This window comes from Cyprinodon tularosa, unplaced genomic scaffold, assembly GCF_016077235.1.
Source record: "Cyprinodon tularosa strain WSP-4 unplaced genomic scaffold, ASM1607723v1 ctg219, whole genome shotgun sequence".
NCBI lineage: Eukaryota > Metazoa > Chordata > Actinopteri > Cyprinodontiformes > Cyprinodontidae > Cyprinodon > Cyprinodon tularosa.
Window position 1 is genome coordinate 808,843 of NW_024038819.1, and position 17,974 is coordinate 826,816.

General features: G+C 39.7%; 1 protein-coding gene across 7 annotated transcripts in view; it reads right to left on the reverse strand.

Moving 5' to 3' along the window:
* The window catches only part of fat3a (FAT atypical cadherin 3a), a 128,229-nt gene that overhangs the window by 57,019 nt on the left and 53,236 nt on the right, over positions 1-17,974 (reverse strand). For 4 of the 7 annotated variants that reach the window (XM_038285988.1, XM_038285991.1, XM_038285985.1 and 1 more), the window contains 7 exons: positions 15,240-17,968; positions 13,773-15,144; positions 9,304-9,500; positions 9,073-9,226; positions 7,221-7,454; positions 5,080-5,472; positions 2,777-2,991 (listed from right to left, as the gene is read on the reverse strand). In XM_038285988.1, the coding sequence (XP_038141916.1) occupies positions 2,777-2,991; positions 5,080-5,472; positions 7,221-7,454; positions 9,073-9,226; positions 9,304-9,500; positions 13,773-15,144; positions 15,240-17,968 (5,294 nt within the window). The remainder of the gene's footprint in view (positions 1-2,776; positions 2,992-5,079; positions 5,473-7,220; positions 7,455-9,072; positions 9,227-9,303; positions 9,501-13,772; positions 15,145-15,239; positions 17,969-17,974) is intronic. The other 3 variants (XM_038285992.1, XM_038285990.1, XM_038285986.1) reach the window with 1 other exon arrangement.

Genomic DNA, 17,974 nt, shown 5'->3' on the forward strand with positions numbered 1-17,974 from the left:
GACAAATTGTTTGACAGACTTCCATGCAACACCACTGGATTGTGTGCTGCAGTCACCTTGATTTTACCTGTTTCTATTACTTCACTCACAATGGATGAATTGTTAACGACTGTAAACAGTATTTTTCCTCACACATGGCATACTAGAAGAAGGAGGGCATCTGAAAATGCGTGGAGTCCAGATGACCCTACTTATATTGACAGTATTGGAGTACCCAGAGGTGTTCCAGATGAGTATAAACTAGTGAATCAAGTTTCTGCAGGATTTGAATCTTTCTTATGCTGGTGGTGTACTATAAATAAAAATGTAGACAGGATCAACTACATCCATTATAACGTCCAGAGGCTGGGAAATAAAACAGAACAAGGCTTCTCCGCCGTCCATGAACAATTGTCAGCTACCTCTCTGATGGCTTTCCAGAACCGTATTGCTGTTGACATGTTGTTAGCTGAAAAAGGTGGTGTGTGCTCTATTTTTGGAGATCAGTGTTGCACCTTTATTCCCAACAACACTGCTGCAGATGGCAGCCTCACAAAGGCCCTTGAAGGCCTTCGCTCTCTTAACAGCAAAATGAAAGACCATTCTGGAGTTGACACAAAAATGTGGGATGGATCTGGAGACATTTTTGGTAAATACAAACAACTGGTACTTTCTATTTTGATGTCTGTAGCTATATTTGCCGCCATCCTGACCTTATGTGGATGTTGTTGTATTCCATGTATTAGAGCGCTGCTAAATAGACTAATTACCACTGCAATACAACCCATGAAAACAGAAATGTATGCCCTTATGTCCACTGAGGAACACCTATCGGATGATGAAGACAGCGAAGAGGATGAATTCTCTTTACACTTTCCTGACTTTTATCCTAATCCCAACGACAATAACCCACCAGTTTAAAGTACCTCTGAGTGTACCCTTTACAGCTAAAAAAAGAAAAAAGAATGATTTCTTAGTTGAAAATCTGAAAAGAAGTAACTATTGAATGATAAAAATAAATAGCTTAAAGTGAATAAACAGGAGGGAAATGTTGGGTTAATTAATTGTACATAAGTTATTCTACTTTAATCATATTACTTTAATCATATTATACTTACACATTTTGTTATCTCTATCTTACTCATATTACAAAGAGTGTTAAAACATTTAGTTTTGTTTGCTGTGTCATTAATGTTTTTTAAGTCTGTGCAGGAGGGATGTTGACTGCGACTGCTGTTAACAGATGTCGTTAAGGGTGTGGAGGAGAATGGAGAACTGTGCAACTAGATAAGGAGAGGGGTTCTCCTTATCCTATGATGTTGTATGATGTTGTATGATGTTGTACGAAAATTCTGGTTTCAACTGGGTTCTGTTCCCTCCCCCTTTAGCGGTTGAAACCACATTGTAATCAGGGCGTTTCTTCAATAAAGGGCTTGGAGAGCAGATACTGCTTCAGAGTGGGTTTGAAGTTGTAACTGAATGCAGTTTCTGATCCCCTCTCCTTGCAAGTAAAATATACTAAATTCTCTGTGTCATTCTTTGTGCAGGTTGCTGAATAAGGTGTTTGGTGTTTAAACCTAACAAAAAGTAAAAACCCATGCATGAAATAATGTTTTTTTTGTTTTTTAAAGTGTTTTAATAATGTTTTTTGATTTTGGCATTCATATAAATATACTGGTGTGATAACCTGGTAAAAATGACTGTAAAGAAGCAGCTGCAAGTGTCTGTGAACAAGGATGATATAATTGTTTTGAAGGATGAAACTGAAATTAGTCTATCCAGTTTAAGAATATTTAGCAGATCGTTCCAGTCACGAGCGGAAGCAGATTGGTCGATGGGTTGTTGGTTTTAGGAATAAGTAATTGTAGATGAAGTGAGGAGCGATTGTTGTAAGTGACAGCTTTGGCTGCAGCAGGTGACCTAAATAAGGTGGTGAGCGGCCCAGAAGGGTCTTGTAAAGGAAGATTAACCAGTGAATTTTGCATTGATTGTGAAGGGAGGACCAGTTGACAGCGAATACAGAGTGGTGTGTATTGAAACGAGCATTTATGGCAAACCTGATGGCAGAATGTTAAAGACTGTCAAGTCTTGATAGATTGGACTTGCAAGCAACCCTATATATAGTGTCTCCTTAGTCTAAAATGGGTAGAGTGGTCATTTGGATAAGAGTAAGTTTTGCAGAAGTGGTGAAGTAAGAGCGGTTTCTGTAGAGGAAGCTAAGCTTAGCCTTGACTTTAGATTGCAGCTTTGAACTGTGCATGGAGAAGTTCACACGTTCGATTCTCTAAACAGCTTATTTACAAATTTTTTAATAGAAAATAAATGTGTCAAACTGTGAGTATAAATCAATTCTTTTGACATATTTGTCTAACTCCTTTCACGAGGTTTAGAATTTCCCTGCAAGTCAGAGAGTGATAGATTGATGATGCGAAATATGTATTTCCATGCAACGACAATAATCTTATTAAAAACATACTAACACAAACCCTACATTATTTAACATAAAACATTTTTTTCATCTGTCAATCTGCTCTATCCAGAACTAGTAGAAATGTTTTAGTTTCACCAGGTTTGAAACTGTTAATCTTCTTTAACGAACCTTTCCGATTATTAATCATGTAATCGAAAAAACAATCAACATATTAATTGATTAGCAAAACAATAATTATTTGCACCTGTAACTGTGAGTCCAGTTGACTATTAGGTTACGAACGAACCAGCAACTGTCCCAGTATGGCATCTTCTACCAGGGTCTACCTTCCATGTAGTAATAATCTGATGCATGTTTTGAATTTACCTGAACTACAAACTGTCCGATTGTTGAATCTTCTGGCAAAACAGCAGTATAAAGGTCATGGCTGAACACTGGAGCGTTATCGTTGACATCCGTTAGGTTTATGTTGAGAGTAGTAATGGCGCTCAGAGGTGGAGTGCCGCCGTCACGAGCCTCCACTGTTAGGAAATAGTCCCTGCAGGTCTCATAGTCCAAAGGCTGGGCAATTAAAATGGCACCTGAAGAAGAAGGAGGTGGTGGAAAGAAAGACACTTCTGAGAGTAGAAATAGACAAGTTAAGAAATCAAGACATTGAAATCAGCCTGTTGTTTATCCGTTGATAAAGTCAAAAATGTAGATTTGTAAAACTAGCTGCATTAAAAGCACTTAGCTACCAAACATATTCAACCAAGAGAAGCTGGACATAGACAGGTATGGGGCATTGCAGGCTAACAAAAGAAGCCAAACAACCACCATTCCAAAGGGGTGGACCTCATCATCTATTTCAGTTTGCTTGTTTTCTAAACAATAACAAGGCTGTGTTTGGCTACTGTATAAAATCTCGAACTCAACGCTATTTCTGACATTTTGAATTGAAAAACCTTCCACTGAGCCTGGTTCTGCTTGAGGTTTCTTTCTGTTAAAAGGGAGTTTTACTCCCTGTCGCTACAAGCATGCTTAGTGTGAGGGATTGCCTTCGAGTCAATGAGTCGATACAATCAACTGCTTTGATTCAGAAAACTGAATCAATTTGACTGTATGATCTGTTGAACTGTAAAGTGCCGTGAGATGACATGTTGTGACTTGCCGCAATAAAAATAAACTGAACTGAATTCATTGTAAAAGTTAGAAAAAGATCTACAATAACAAAAACTCGATATTATTTCTGAGTCGCAATGCAAAAATACTTTCAATTCAAAGTACCTGTTTAGGTTCAAAGGGACCGCTGGCTTGTGGCCCGGTGCTCCCTGCCAGCCTATGTGGGCCTCCTGGCCTCTTGGGGACACTGATGATTACCAATCTGATTACCGATCACTGCTAATGCCTGATGCTTCTGAGGATATTTCTCCTGCACAGTAACTAACCTGCTGCCAGGAAAACTGTGATGCAATAATTTTTGCTGGTTGCTGCTGATTAAGTTGCTGTGCTTGCTTAGAGTTTAAAGACTTTGTGACAGATGGCAGCTGTAGTGTAGCAATGGGCTGTCAGGGTGTTATTTCAGGAATCATGGGTGTGGCCAGCAAGGAACCTTGCTGAATCGAGTGTTTTTTTTTCTCTGGGGAAGCAGAGAAAAGCTGCAGTGCTTCAGCTTAGAGCCCCTTGGACCTTATTCTCATGAACACAAACAACGAGGGAGAGCTTTACCTCTGGCAAAAAAAGTTAATACTGGATATCTTTAGAGTTGCATGAGGTACACAGCCAGAATTGTTCAATTGTATTCTACATCCTGAATATTTAGTTTGTGATTTAAAACCAGCATGAAAACACAAGAAACTGGAAGCTGAACAGTGGTGAATACTGGAAGAACAGTTGTGTCTGAAATTGCTGAAAATAGTTGTTTTAAATGGTTATTAAGTCAAATATAATGTTTGGTTTATTGAAAGGTTTTATCTTTCCCTGTGTAAATGGGTGTTGCTGACATTTAAGGTCAGATTCCAGCATATCTACCGTTTGGGGACTATAAATATGATATTCGTGATGACAGTACTGCTGCCAAAGGTCTTCAACAATGCATTTAACACCCAGAACAAGAGTGAGACGTTCGGCATTCGTTCTTTGCCTGCCTCGTGTGTCAACTGTCATGGTTGTATACATATAGGCAGAGAAAGCAGGAGAAGGCTGGACCTGTTTAAATTCACAGCCAAACTCTTCAGGCTTTCTTATTTTCATCGACCTTCAAGGACCCACTCCAGGTAGACTGGGTCTTTGGAGGACGCAGCCTCTCAGGGCTTACACTTCTACAGTATCAGCCATTCAAAATGGCCCTTCCCAGGAAAAAAGCCAACCCAATGGAAGCCAAATGGCAGCAATATCCCCTCCAACTTCCTGCCTCTGGCCTTTTCATGGGCGTGCATATTTTTTTACTTTGAATACACCCTTTCACTGAATTACAGGGTCTGACTAGGAGATGATCCTTCATTTTAGATCTTAATATCCACAAATCATGACAGAAAGAATATTTCAGATGTTTAAAAGGGAATTGTGGGGGACCAGCCAAGGACCCATCAAGAAAATCAGGGAAATTTTGAATTGCTACTACTGTATGTGCTTACCTTAGACTTAAAAAGACATTGGATGCATCACACAGGTAGAACAGTCTCCCTTACCTGTCAGTGGGTGGATGTGGAATCTCCTGTGCTCATTGCCTGATCTGATGCTGTAGGAGATCTCTGCGTTTGTCCCAATGTCTTTGCTGGCAGCATACACTCTCAGAACCTCAGTGCCAACTCCCAGGTCCTCTGGAACGGTCGCCAGCTGATCGCGGCGCTCAAAAACAGGCGGGTTGTCGTTGATGTCCAGCACAGTGATTGTGACGTTGACCAGGGAGTATAGAGGAAGCGGCAAACCCTGATCAGATGCAACCACGGTTATCTGATGAGTCGACTGGACTTCCCGATCCAGGATGTGTTCCAGGATCACTATGCCCGTAAACTTGTCAATGGAGAAATAACCTCCAGCAGAGTCAGCCAGGGAATAGACCACCATGCGACCCGGACCTGCTTGTAGAGAAGAAGTATTTAGTTTGTGAAGTTAATGCTTCTGTAAAGAGAGTTTTTTTTTAACAAGTAAAAATGTAGAAATAGATTGTGATTACTTTCATTTACCACATAATATCAGTCAGTTTCCATAGTTTTAATCAGACACACATCATGGCCGTCACAGGGGAGAGAAATGAAGCTCCCTCTTATTTGTTCAACTTATAAAAAGCCTTTCATTTGACCTCTTTCCTTATAATTGACATATTAAGGTTCCAGACCAGCCAATTAGGATGTATTTGTAATAGAGGACTCCAAAAACATAAATTATAATCTAAAACAACAGTGAATGGAGCAGAGTCATAGAATAGTACCAATACTGCTGAGTCTGGCCCTGAACCAACATTGAACCACCTGAGTAAAGTTGGCCCCCCCACCTTCTTCAAATCAGACAAAATTAGTGTCAAACGTTTGTGCTACGATTGTGCAGCAAAAATTTTAGTTTGTGCTGCTATCATTTTAAAGATATAAAGAAATATTTCTTCAAATGAGACGAAATGGGTGTCAACTAACTCAGCTCCGTTTGAGCTGGTTTGTGCAGCAAAAATTGTCGTTTGTGCTGCTTTGGCTTTGAAGATATCAATGAAAATGTAAAGGTCAAAAGATCAACCAGCCCCCCCACCTTCTTAAAAATAGACAAAATTGGTGTCAAACGTTTGTGCTGCGTTTGTGGAGCAAAAATGTTTATTTGTGCCGCTTTCATTTTAAAGATATAAAGAGATGTTTCTAGAGGTCATCAAAGGTCAACCAGCCCTCCCCACTTTCTTCAAATCCAAAGCAGCACAAACGAAAATTTTTGTTGCACAAACCAGCACAAACGGAGCTGAGTTAATTGACACCTATTTCGTCTGATTTTAATAAGGTGGGGGGGGGGGCTGCTTGACCTTTGATGACCTCTAGAAACATCTCTTTATATCTTTAAAACAATAGCGGCACAAACGAAAATTTTTGCTGCAAAAACCTAGCACAAACATAATCATTTTCAGAGGTGTCCAAAGTATAAATATTTATTTCTCAAGAAGAAGTAGAAATACTAATGTTTAAAATCCCTTTTGTAGATCTTAGAGTATCCACTTTAGCTTTTTACTCAAGTAAAGGTATAAAAGTAAAATTTTTAAAACTACTTAAAGTATAAAAGTGAAAGTGATACAGGAAGAAAATGTTAAGGACAGATGGTTTACTGCTTTACCCTATTAAAGGAACATTTTCTATAATTTTGGATTATAACTTCCTAATACTTCGTAGTTTTTTAACTTATGGCAACAGCGCCAAATTTAACTTAATCTTGAACAACTATTGAATTTTGGTGCAGCTCATATAAATTAATTGTCTGGATGAAAGAAATTATTTTGATTTTTTTAGATACTAACAGGCCAAAAAGGAAAATTAGCTAAAATGAAACAGAACTAATGAGTCTATAAAGCGTAAGGAGTAGAAAGTAGAGATAATTGCAAAAGAATAAGGACTAGAAGTAAAAAGTTGTAATATATAGTCAACATTTCTTCTCTGTTACTTGACACCTCTGATCATTTTTCATGTGTGTTCATGATCTATTGATTTTCCTTCTATTTTTAGCATCTCTGATTTATTGCTTATAAATTTGCAGAATGAGATCAGCTGAGCTGCTGTGCATGCAGTCAAGCTGTTTTTTTTCTCGACTATCATGGGGCTAAATGCAAACCAACATTACGTATCAACAGTTCTGTTATCACCTTCATCTGGATCTATGGCATGGATGCGAGTCAGCAGGGCCTTCACTGGTGTATCTTCGTACACACTGGCATAGTACTGAGACAGCGTGAAAAGTGGGGGGTTGTCGTTCACATCTGTGATCACTAGATGAACTTCAGCACCACACCACCGCCCTCCACCGTCAGTTGCCTTAGCAATCAATCGGTAGTTAGGAATGATCTCACGGTCGAGAATCACTGATGACTTTATTTCACCTAAGGAGAAGGAGCAAAGAAAGGCTGATTTGGAGAACAGGGAGCAAACAAGGATATTAAAACAAAAAATACTTTACAAAACAAACAATACTTTCCCAGCGCTTTAGTTAAAACACCAGATACAACATTTCAACAACTGCAAGACAAAGACACTAAAGAAAAATTGGTGAATGCTCTTATTTTCAGTAGGTTGGATTGAAGTGATGCTACATTTACTGGAGTCCTGATAGTGTTCCTAACAGAGCACTTCGCTCTCAATCTGCAGGTTTACTAGTGGTTCCTAGAATTTCTAAAAGTAGAATGGGAGAAAGATCTTTTAATTATCAGGCTCCTCTCCTGTGGAACAAACTACCAGTTTTAGTCCGTGAGGCAGACACCCTGTCTAATTTTAAGGCTAGGCTTAAAACTTTCCTTTTTGATAAAGCTATCTCTATAGTTGTGCTGCTATAGGCTTGGACCTCTGGAGGAAATAGGGACCCATTTTTCTTCATTCTGCTTTATTCGATCTATATTCTCCCATTCTGCAGTACTTGCCCTCTGATTTTTCTCATAGTAGCTTCATCTGGTCTGTTCCTGTTTGGCTGTGACTCCATCCTGGAGAGAAATATCATCCGTGCTGCTGCCATCAACACCTTTGTTAAATAGATGTTGGAGCTTGGCCTGTTTTCCAGTGTAGTCCTCTTTCTCTGACTGACTAACTGTATGTGCTCTCTTTTATCCTCTGACGTGGTAGCTGGCTTGGACCTCGTCTGCCTGGCTGTGTGTTTCCTGGATGGGTCAGCCTGTGGAGTTGGTTGACAGTTGCCTTTTGTATCTATGCTTCATTCTCTATGTTTGCTTCTGTCTCCTTGAACCCCAGTCAGCCTCGGCAGACGGCTGCTCACACTGAGCCTGGTTCTGCTGGAGGTTTCTTTCTGTTAAAGGGAGTTTTAATCTCTACGGTAACATGCTTGATGTGAGGGATTGCCGTCTAGTCGATGAGTCAATGCAATCAGTTCTATTTAAAAAGTGCCTTGAGATGACATGTGTTTTAGTTTATAAATAAATGGAAATGAATTGATTCTGTAAAATCATTTACGATCCTGAGTTCTGGCCAACAGCAGGACAACAGACCACATCACGCAACATTGCTTTTTGTCTAAAGAATGCTTAATGGCCTGAGGCAGACAAACAATTCAGAGCTGCCTGTACATTATGAATATTGAAAACCTCTCGGGTCTTTAGAGACCAGCTCAGGTTTCACAAGAACCAAATCTAAACAAGGCGAGGCAGTATTTAGTTTCTATGCTTCTCAGCTCTGGAACAATCTGCCTAAAGAAACCTGAGATGATGTTTCAAAGATTTTCACTAATCACCTGTTTTCCTGTCTACTAATGGGTGATTGAAGAGTTAATTAGCTCTTTTTTTCCCATTTTGTCACTTTATGCGATGCTATAAAAGGTTTCGACTAGTTAAGCTCTCTTTTACACCAAAGCTTCATGGATTATGGTTATCTTAATGTATTTCATTTTCTTCCTGCGAAGGCTTTGGATTTCTTTGTGTCTAGTCATGTCATATAATCCACCTTTCATTTTGTTGCCTTAAAAAGAGAGTTTCCATAGTGACCAAGTAAACATACCAGTGTCTGGATCCATGCTGAAGTCCTGGGATCCGGTACCGTGTAGAGAGTACTTGAGCCGAGCATTGTTTCCTGCATCTGCATCTGCAGCTCCAACCCTCAGCAACACACTATTCATGGGGAGGTCCTCTGGAATGCTGGTTGTGTATAGAGCCTGGAAAAGGCATGTGCACACGGACATAAAGAGCCATAGAACCAACCAAAAAAGCAACACACCACTTCAGCATTTACCTGGTCACAAATAGGGCTGTTGTCATTGGTGTCTATCACTGCCACTTCCACTATCGTGTGGGAAACAAAGAGTCCGTCACTTGCAGTGACATTGATGATGTAGAGGTTGCGTTCTTCTCTGTCAAGTGGCCCCTTTACATACATCTTCCATTCACCCTGAACCAGGCCCAGGGCAAACACACCGCGGTAATTCCCACCTGGATGACACAGATCCAAAAAGTAAAAATCTGTCATGAACAATGCAGATAAAAGGCTTTCTCACAAGTAAGTTATAAAAACTTTGAATTTATTCTCAGGATCTTTAAAAGTCTAAATCCTGTTTTATATAGATTTTTTCTTTCTTCTAAATCTTGAAATTTGCCATTGAACCCTCTAAGGGCCTGACATTCAGAAGGTTTGCGCATCTTAGACTGCAAAAAAAAAAAAAAAATCTAATCTAAATAGTTATTTTTTCTTCAAATAAGTGAATTTTTTTCTTCAATTGAGAAGGTAAGTGAGACACTTTGCCAAAGGAGCAAGATAATTCACATTTAAAATAAGAAAAAACAATTGCATTGTCTTATTTCAAGGGAATATTATCTAATTATGTTATTTAAGAGTAAAAACACATCAACATCATCTTATTTACCTACTCAAATTAAGGGTAAATACACTAGATTTAAGAAATTTTTACTTATTTCTAGATTGATTTTGGAGCGTAAAATGGGAGCAAGTTTATTTATGCCAACAGAACTGAAAATAGGTGCAACGTGATTGGCTATGCAGTTAAGCAAAGTGAGTATTTTGCACGTGTCATTGCAATATGCAAATCATATTCTAATGACCAAAAAAAAGTTGATTCATGGTTGAAGGATATGCAAATGCAAACATTTACTACATACATATAAAGTATGTTTCAAATCTGAAACTCGATTTAAGCTGTTTTATTTTAGCTCCTGCTGCCACCAGACTCTATAATAATGCACTATAACCACAATAACTCCTGTAAAAACCACTGTGCAGCTACATTATAGCGTTTTATTTATTGACTGTGAACAATATCCTGTGCAATATGCTGAATGTGCAATATTTCTCCACCTGTATATAAGCCATCCGGATTGTACATATTTTTATCTCTTATTTTTTTATTTCTTATTTATATTTAGTTTTTCATTGTGTGTGATACAGGTACCCTGGCACCTTAATCCTATTTATCTTGATATACTGTAAATACCTGGATATACTGTATATATATATATTGCTTATTCTTAATGCAGCTTTATCCTCCCTGTTTGCACCTTCTGTAACTTCTATGCCAATATGTGACGAGTGAATTTCTCTGCTGTGAGATCAATAAAGCTCATCTAATCTAATCTAATCTAGCTTGTCTTGTAATAATTTGAACTGGAAGTCAGGTACAGAACAGATTTAAAAATTAAATTAGTTCATAAGACTTAGACTCAACTTTATCATTGGGATTGCTCCCTTGGGGAAATTTATATATAGAGTAAAAGCAAAGAGTTAAAGCAAAATGCCATTAAAGATAAAAATACAACAGACAATATAAAAAGAGTGTATATAGTGCAAACAAGCTTGTAATGTCCTGGAAATACCTGGGGCTGCAGAGTGGTGCAGTTTGTAGCACTAATTCCAGGCCCAGGGTCATTATACATGGATTTTACATGTTCTCCCTGTGCATGCTTTAGCCTCTAGAGTGGGAGTGTGTGCATGGTTGTATGTCTATGTGTGCCTCTGTGTTGCCCTGCTACAGATTGGGAACCAGTTTGAGGTCTACAGCCCACAGACTGCTGTAGATAGGAACCAGCTCCAATGAGACCCTTTTCCTGACAGAAAAGTTAGAGAAGATGGATGCATAGGTAGATAAAAATTCATCTTAAGTTATTTTGATCATTTCATTTTTTTTACTTTGTTTGTAGCACTTAGTTTTTCTAAGTGTCCTTAAGAAGGTGGCACTAAAAGTCCTCCTATAAAACAGCTTCATCTGTAATTGGTTATATAAATAGTATTTATTATCAATTATGATAATTAGTATTTTTAAAATAATATCAATTGTCATGATCTGGCCTGATTGCTCTACCTTAATTGGTTATTTCTTTCACCTGCCGTTTTCCCTCCCTGCCGCAATTATCATTTATTCCTCTCACCTGTTTCCTTTGGTTTATATTCTGTTCAGCCTGAGCATTCAGGGCCAAATCATTATTTGTTTTCTGTTAGTCTGGCTGGTCAGTTTATGCGACGGTTCATGTCCTGGATCTTGGTGGAAAGAAGGTTTTGTTCCTGTCTCATCTCCTGCTCTTCCATTGTTCCTCCCCTGCTGAGACCTCTGGGTTTTTGGCTTTTTATTCGGGGAGGTTCAGTTTTTATTCCAGTAAGCCTGGTTTCAAGGTGGAGAGCAGTTTAAAGGTCCTGCTCAAGTTCTGGTTCCACGTCCTGTCTGGCTACCCTCTTCCACTGAGCCTGCCCGTCTGCACCTGATCCTGTCTGCTTCTGTGCGTGACCACCTGTTCACGACTCTGAACCTGCCTGGGAGCTCTAGGATGCCTGGTAGCCTTGAACACTTTGAACTTTCCTACTGACTGTCTCACCTTGAATACTGGGTCCATCTGTCCCGTTTTATGACAATTGATAATTTTCACCTCCGATTACATGGCTTAGCATCTCATCCTTCTTTAACGATGACTCTCATATTCCCTTAGAACACACTATCTTCTCAGGTGAATAGGCAAAAGTAAAATAGTTTGCATGTCAAATTTGCACAATCATTTTTGTAGATCACCTGCAATATGACCACTTATTTCACATACTAATAAAAAATTGCACACGCAATATATAACGGCCCTTTTTTCTGAATCTTTGAACATCCGGCGCTAAATGTATATTCAATTCAATTCAGTTTATTTATATAGCGCCAAATTCATAGCACATGTCATCTCAAGGCACCCTACAGTTCAACCAGATCATACAGTCAAATTCAAAACAATAGCATCATTTTGAGGAAATCTGGAGGCAAAAGAGGCAAATAAAAATGCCATTAATATGATTGAAAGACCACTTTTTCCACCAATATAGCGGAAATAAATTATGTCTAGTGTTAATTAATGAAAAAACCAGAAGGAAATTTTGAACTGAGGATACAGACAGATAGATAGTGAAATTAGGACATTTTTATTATTCTAACCATTTGAAATATTACAATCATTTGAAATGTCCTTAAAAACATTAAATAAAAAAGTAATTTCTGTACTTTAAAAATGCTTCAGAAATCGCAAACCTGAACCGTAAACTGGACAAGAATCTCAGCCATCAATCCTTTGTCTAACGGCAAACATTAGTGATCAGTTTGCATTTCAATTTTTTGGTGCTCCGTTCTGTAAAGATTGAATCATGGTGATTCTCTGTTTGACCAAAGCTAAAAGGTTTCGTTAGATTTCACTTGCATGCAGCTATGTGGCTTGCACTGTGCAGGGTTTTATATTAGTTCTGTGTTATACAGCTGCAGGTGGGCTAATTGTGTCTTTTTCTTCATTTAAGTCAAATAATGTTGTTTATTTAAGATGCTATTTTATAGGAGGACTATTACTGTCACTGTCTTAATGACAACATAGATCAGTTTCACTGGGACTTTCAGTGAGACAAAGCAGAGGTGCATCATGGCCACCATGTTCAGTGATGTCCGATAGTGCTTGCAATAAGATGGAAGAAGAAAATGAGCCTTCATGCTTCCTTTCATATTTCCTTTAGTAGAGGGTGCTCATGAAATTTCTATCTGGTGCTAAGGAACTATAAGGAATCCCAAAATCATTTGCTTTACATGACATGTTAGCATGGAAATAAAAAAAAAATCCAATATTTCTTCACATGTACTCTGTGTGACACGTGCAACTGTTCACAGCTTCATACGCTTTGAGTTTTATTATGGCAAGCTTCAGCTGTTTACTACATTCGTGTCAGCTGCATTTTTTTTCTTTTCAGAAGACTGTAGTCTCAATTTCACTAAGCACACAGACGTGCAAAGGCTAAAGGCTGAAGGTTGTAGAATCTAACTAATGAGAATATCTGATCGGCCCAAAAACGATTGGCTTTAATCAAACAATCTATGCCTGCTCCCTGAAGCTCCTCTAGGTTTTGCATAACACTGCAGGGCAGTGCTGTGAAGCAGCATAAAAATGGGGTTTACAGTAAAAATAAAGACAAAGAGCAGTCTCTGGCAAGGTTTCAACAGGTTCTGTGCATTCTTACTACGTTATTAAATTTACCATTCAACCCTTGATATAAAAAAAATAAACATTATGTAATTTTGTACGGATTAAGACTAAATTCAAAATCATAAGTTTTAGCAAATAGAAATAAACCCTACCAATAATTTATTTACAAAATACATAAAGCTTGAGAAGGTAAAAGGAGCATTTTACAGTGGCAGAATTCAATCATTAGGGGTGTTGTTTCTTGTTTTTTTTTTAACCACTCACCAGTGATGACATAGCTGACATGGCGGTTAACAGCAGAGCTGTCATTATCCTTGGTGTTCAACACAGCCAGCACCTCGCCTGGGGGCCCACCCTCCTGAACGGAACTGAAGTAATGGTTCTCCATGAATATGGGGGGGTTGTCGTTGATGTCTGTCACTGTCACTGTCACAGTGCTGGTACTGGAAAACGATAGGGCCTCTCCAAGGTCAGACGCTACCACTGTGAATATGTAGGATGGATTGGACTCATGGTCGAGTTCTTTGCATGAGACTATCCAACCAGTATTACTGTCGATGCTAAAAGTCTGATCCAATGTGTCAGAATGTTCATCTGCACGGATTAATGTCCCAAGTCTGTATGTTACTTGGCCATTGGCTCCTGAGTCTGGGTCTCGAGCGCTGACCTGAATGATCCTTGTTCCAACTGCCATCCCCTCCATGACAGTCGTGACGTAAGAGTCTGTCTCAAAAGTTGGTTTATTGTCATTAAGATCTAAAACTTTGACCTCAACATCAACGCAACTCACAGCGTCCAGCTTACTCTGGTGTGCAGTGGCTGCAATTTTAAAGTTATATCCTTTCATCACCTCATGATCCAAGGGCTTATCCAGTTTAATCACCCCTGTATTCCTCTCTACTAAAAACACCCCATCTAGGTTGCTTTCCTTACTTTCTCCATTAATGATGCTAAAGCTAACTGGAAATGGGCTGTGGCCAGGAGGAATTTTGGGGTGAACCCTCCCAATAGCTGAACCTATGGGCGTGTTCTCTGGTATGCTAAATGAGTAATGGTGTTGACTGAAGTCAGGAAAGAAAGCCTCAGGAGAAAGAACATGAATGTAGACTGGGACCAAAGAGTGTCGAACTGGATTTCCTCCATCCACAGCCTTCACAAAAAAGGATAATACTGAGTTTCTCAGGTGGCTGAAGCTCCCTTTGGTCACCATCCAACCACTATCTGGGTCTATGTCCAAAATGTCTGCTACAGGGATGCGGGCCTCACTGTAAAGTGAAAATGTTATTTTGGCATTAGAGCCATAATCGGGATCAAGAGCCTGAATCTGTGTTATCAAGAACCCCTTGGCCACATCAAATCTGAGTGTAGCTCGGTATTCTGTGGTACTAAAGCGGGGTGCATTGTCATTTTCATCTAAGATAGTGAGATGAATTGTGCAATAGGAAACACGTCCCCCTGAATCCTGAGCGGCCACTGTAAGAACAATGTCCATGCTAGAGGGGTCCTCTCGGTCAAGTTTTTCTGTTGTGCTAATCTGACCATTGGAATCAATGGCAAACAGGTCACTAGCCATATCGTTGACAAAAGAATAAGTTATGTGGCCGAATACTCCAGGATCTGCGTCCGTTGCTCTCACCTGAAATAGAAAGAATCTCCTTATGTAAAAAAGTTGAGTCATACATGCATAGATACATGCGTGTTTCAAGTTTAGTAAAACTCAAAATCACCCACCTGAATTACATTGGTTCCAACAGGAGAATTCTCTCTTAAGTCTGCCTCAAAAATATTCTGCTCAAACACAGGATTGTGCAGGTTGGCCCCAAAGACTTTAACATGAACCTGAGCAGTGCTGGTAAAAACTCCATCAGATACGGAAACATTGAGGCTGTAAGTAGGTTCCATTCTTTCCTTGCGATGGCTGGACAGCATGATAATTCCCGATTTTCTTTCCATCACAAAATCCATCCTTTCATTTCCTGACAAAATGCTGTACACCAACTTGTCAAAATCGGAGCTGTCAGCATCTGAGGCTTGAACACAGGTTATGAAGTGTCCTTTAGGTGCTAACTCGCTCACATAAGCCTCATAAAGCAGCTGGTTGAAAACTGGAGGATTATCATTCATGTCTTTTAGCAGAACTGTGACGGAGACTTCGGTGGATAATGAAGGAAAACCATTATCCGTGGCCCGGACAATAAATTCATACTCTGGGACAAGTTCATGGTCTAGGATCCGTGCTGTAAGGATTAATCCGCTGCTGCTATCGATGTGAAAATAATCTGTGCTGTTATGCTCTTTGGAGAATATCTGATAACTAACAATATTGTTCTTTTCTGAGTCCTTGTCTGTGGCAATGACTTGAAGTGCTGGAGTCCCAATCATAACAGTTTCAGACAAAACAATTCTGTAGGACATCTCTTTAAAGACCGGCGGGTTATCATTTATATCTTGAACCAAAACATCGACATCAACTTCAGCATGGGAGCCAGTCACGTAGTTCGTGGCCCTAATGGTTAGTCGATAATATGATTTGTCTTCGTAGTCCAAAGAGTTAATTACACTTATAACTCCGGTATCAAATCCAATCCCAAACTGAAGAGCTGTATCTCCATCAACAATGGTGTAGATAATGTTTTGCCCGTCAGGACTAGTTGCATTAATGCCGAGGATTGGTGTGTGAACGCCCACATCTTCATTCACAGACACAGAGTAAAAGGATTTGTCAAAGACAGGCATGGCTTTGTTGACTACAGTGATGGGAAAGGTGATGGTAGAAGACAGGGGAGGGTCGCCGCAATCTTTGGCCTCTACCACTAGTTGGTACTCCTTATTAGATAAATCTGACTCAAAAGTCCTTTTGAGGCTAATGGTTCCTGTCTGCTGGTCAATCTTAAAGTGGCCATGATCTTCCTTCAGAAAGTATACCACTTCTCCATTTATACCTTTGTCTCCATCCACTGCGGAGACTCTGAAAATTGGAAATCCGGACTCAGCTTCTACTTGAACAGCTGCATAATATGGAAGTCCAACAAAAACAGGGGCATTATCATTTATGTCTTCAACCTGAACTTTAACCAGAACTCTGGCCACACGCTGTTGATCATGCTCCCTTCTCGCCTCTACAATCAGCTCGTAGAAGTCCTGTTCTTCCCGATTAAAGGGTATTCCAGTAGTTTGGATGACTCCAGATGTCGGACGTATTTCAAATTTTGTACCAGCATTCAGTAGGGTATGCATCAAAGGCTCGTTGAGTTGGTTTCCCACAGCGCTGACGACAGCGACTATGGTGATATTTGACACATTCTCTTTAATAGATGAGGTGTAGACCCTTTGGGAAAAACTTAAACCGGAATCAAGAGCCTCTTTGACAAAGACAGTCACCAAAACAGTGCTTGAGAATTTGCCATCTGAAACTCTAACAGTAAGGTGGAAAACCTCTTTGGAGAAGTTGCTATTTTTGACTACAATAATACCACTAGAAGCCTTAATGGAAAAATTCTCCAGCACTCCATCAGCCAAAGAATACGTCAGATCTGTAGGGACATCTGTGTCAGGGTCTACAGCTGTTACCTGCACAACTTCTACTCCAGCATAAGTAGGAAGTAGCAAAACGGTTTCATAGGTACTCTGTTTGAAGACAGGAGGGGAATCGTTTGAATCGATCACTTGTATGGTCACCTCAGTTGGACTGTCTGCAGTTAGTTGGGGCCTACCACTATCCCTCACATGAACATGGAAGTGGAAGGCGGAAAAGGTCTCATGATCCAGATTAGCAATGGTTCTAATTGACCCAGTAACCGAGTCTACAGAGAAGAACATCTTTGCAGTCTCCTCCACAATCTGGTAGACCAACAGGGCATTTTGGTTGGAGTCAGCATCAGTGGCTTTGATTACTAGAGGGAGATTTTCCGAGTTCAAGACAACACTATTGATTGGTGCTAACTCACAAATGCTACCATGATAGTGAAGATGTTGGAACACTGGTGGATTGTCATTCTCATCGACTATCTGAATTAAGAGGCTAGCATTGGAGGCCATACCAGCCATGTTGGTAGCTTGCACTATTAGGGTATACGAAGCTATGTTCTCATAGTCAAGGGGCTTTTGAGTTGTGATGACTCCACTGTATTGATTAATCTGAAAAACGTGTCCTATGTTTCCTTGCTTGATCTCAAAAGTGAGGGTAGACTGACTGACCGCACTGATTGTGGTGACAGAGGTCCCAATAATTGCATTCTCTTTGATTTCTGTTTGATATTCAGGTTGAGGGAACCTCGGACCTGAATTGTCAGAGAGGGTGACGGCAATGCGAACTATTGTTGTAGCAGACAGGGCAGGAGTGCCACTGTCGGTCACTCTGACACTAATAACATAGTGTCCAATGCTTGATACATCCAAGTGACGTGCAACACGAATAATACCCAGAACTGGCTCGATGTTAAATGCATTTCCAGTGTTTCCTGTTG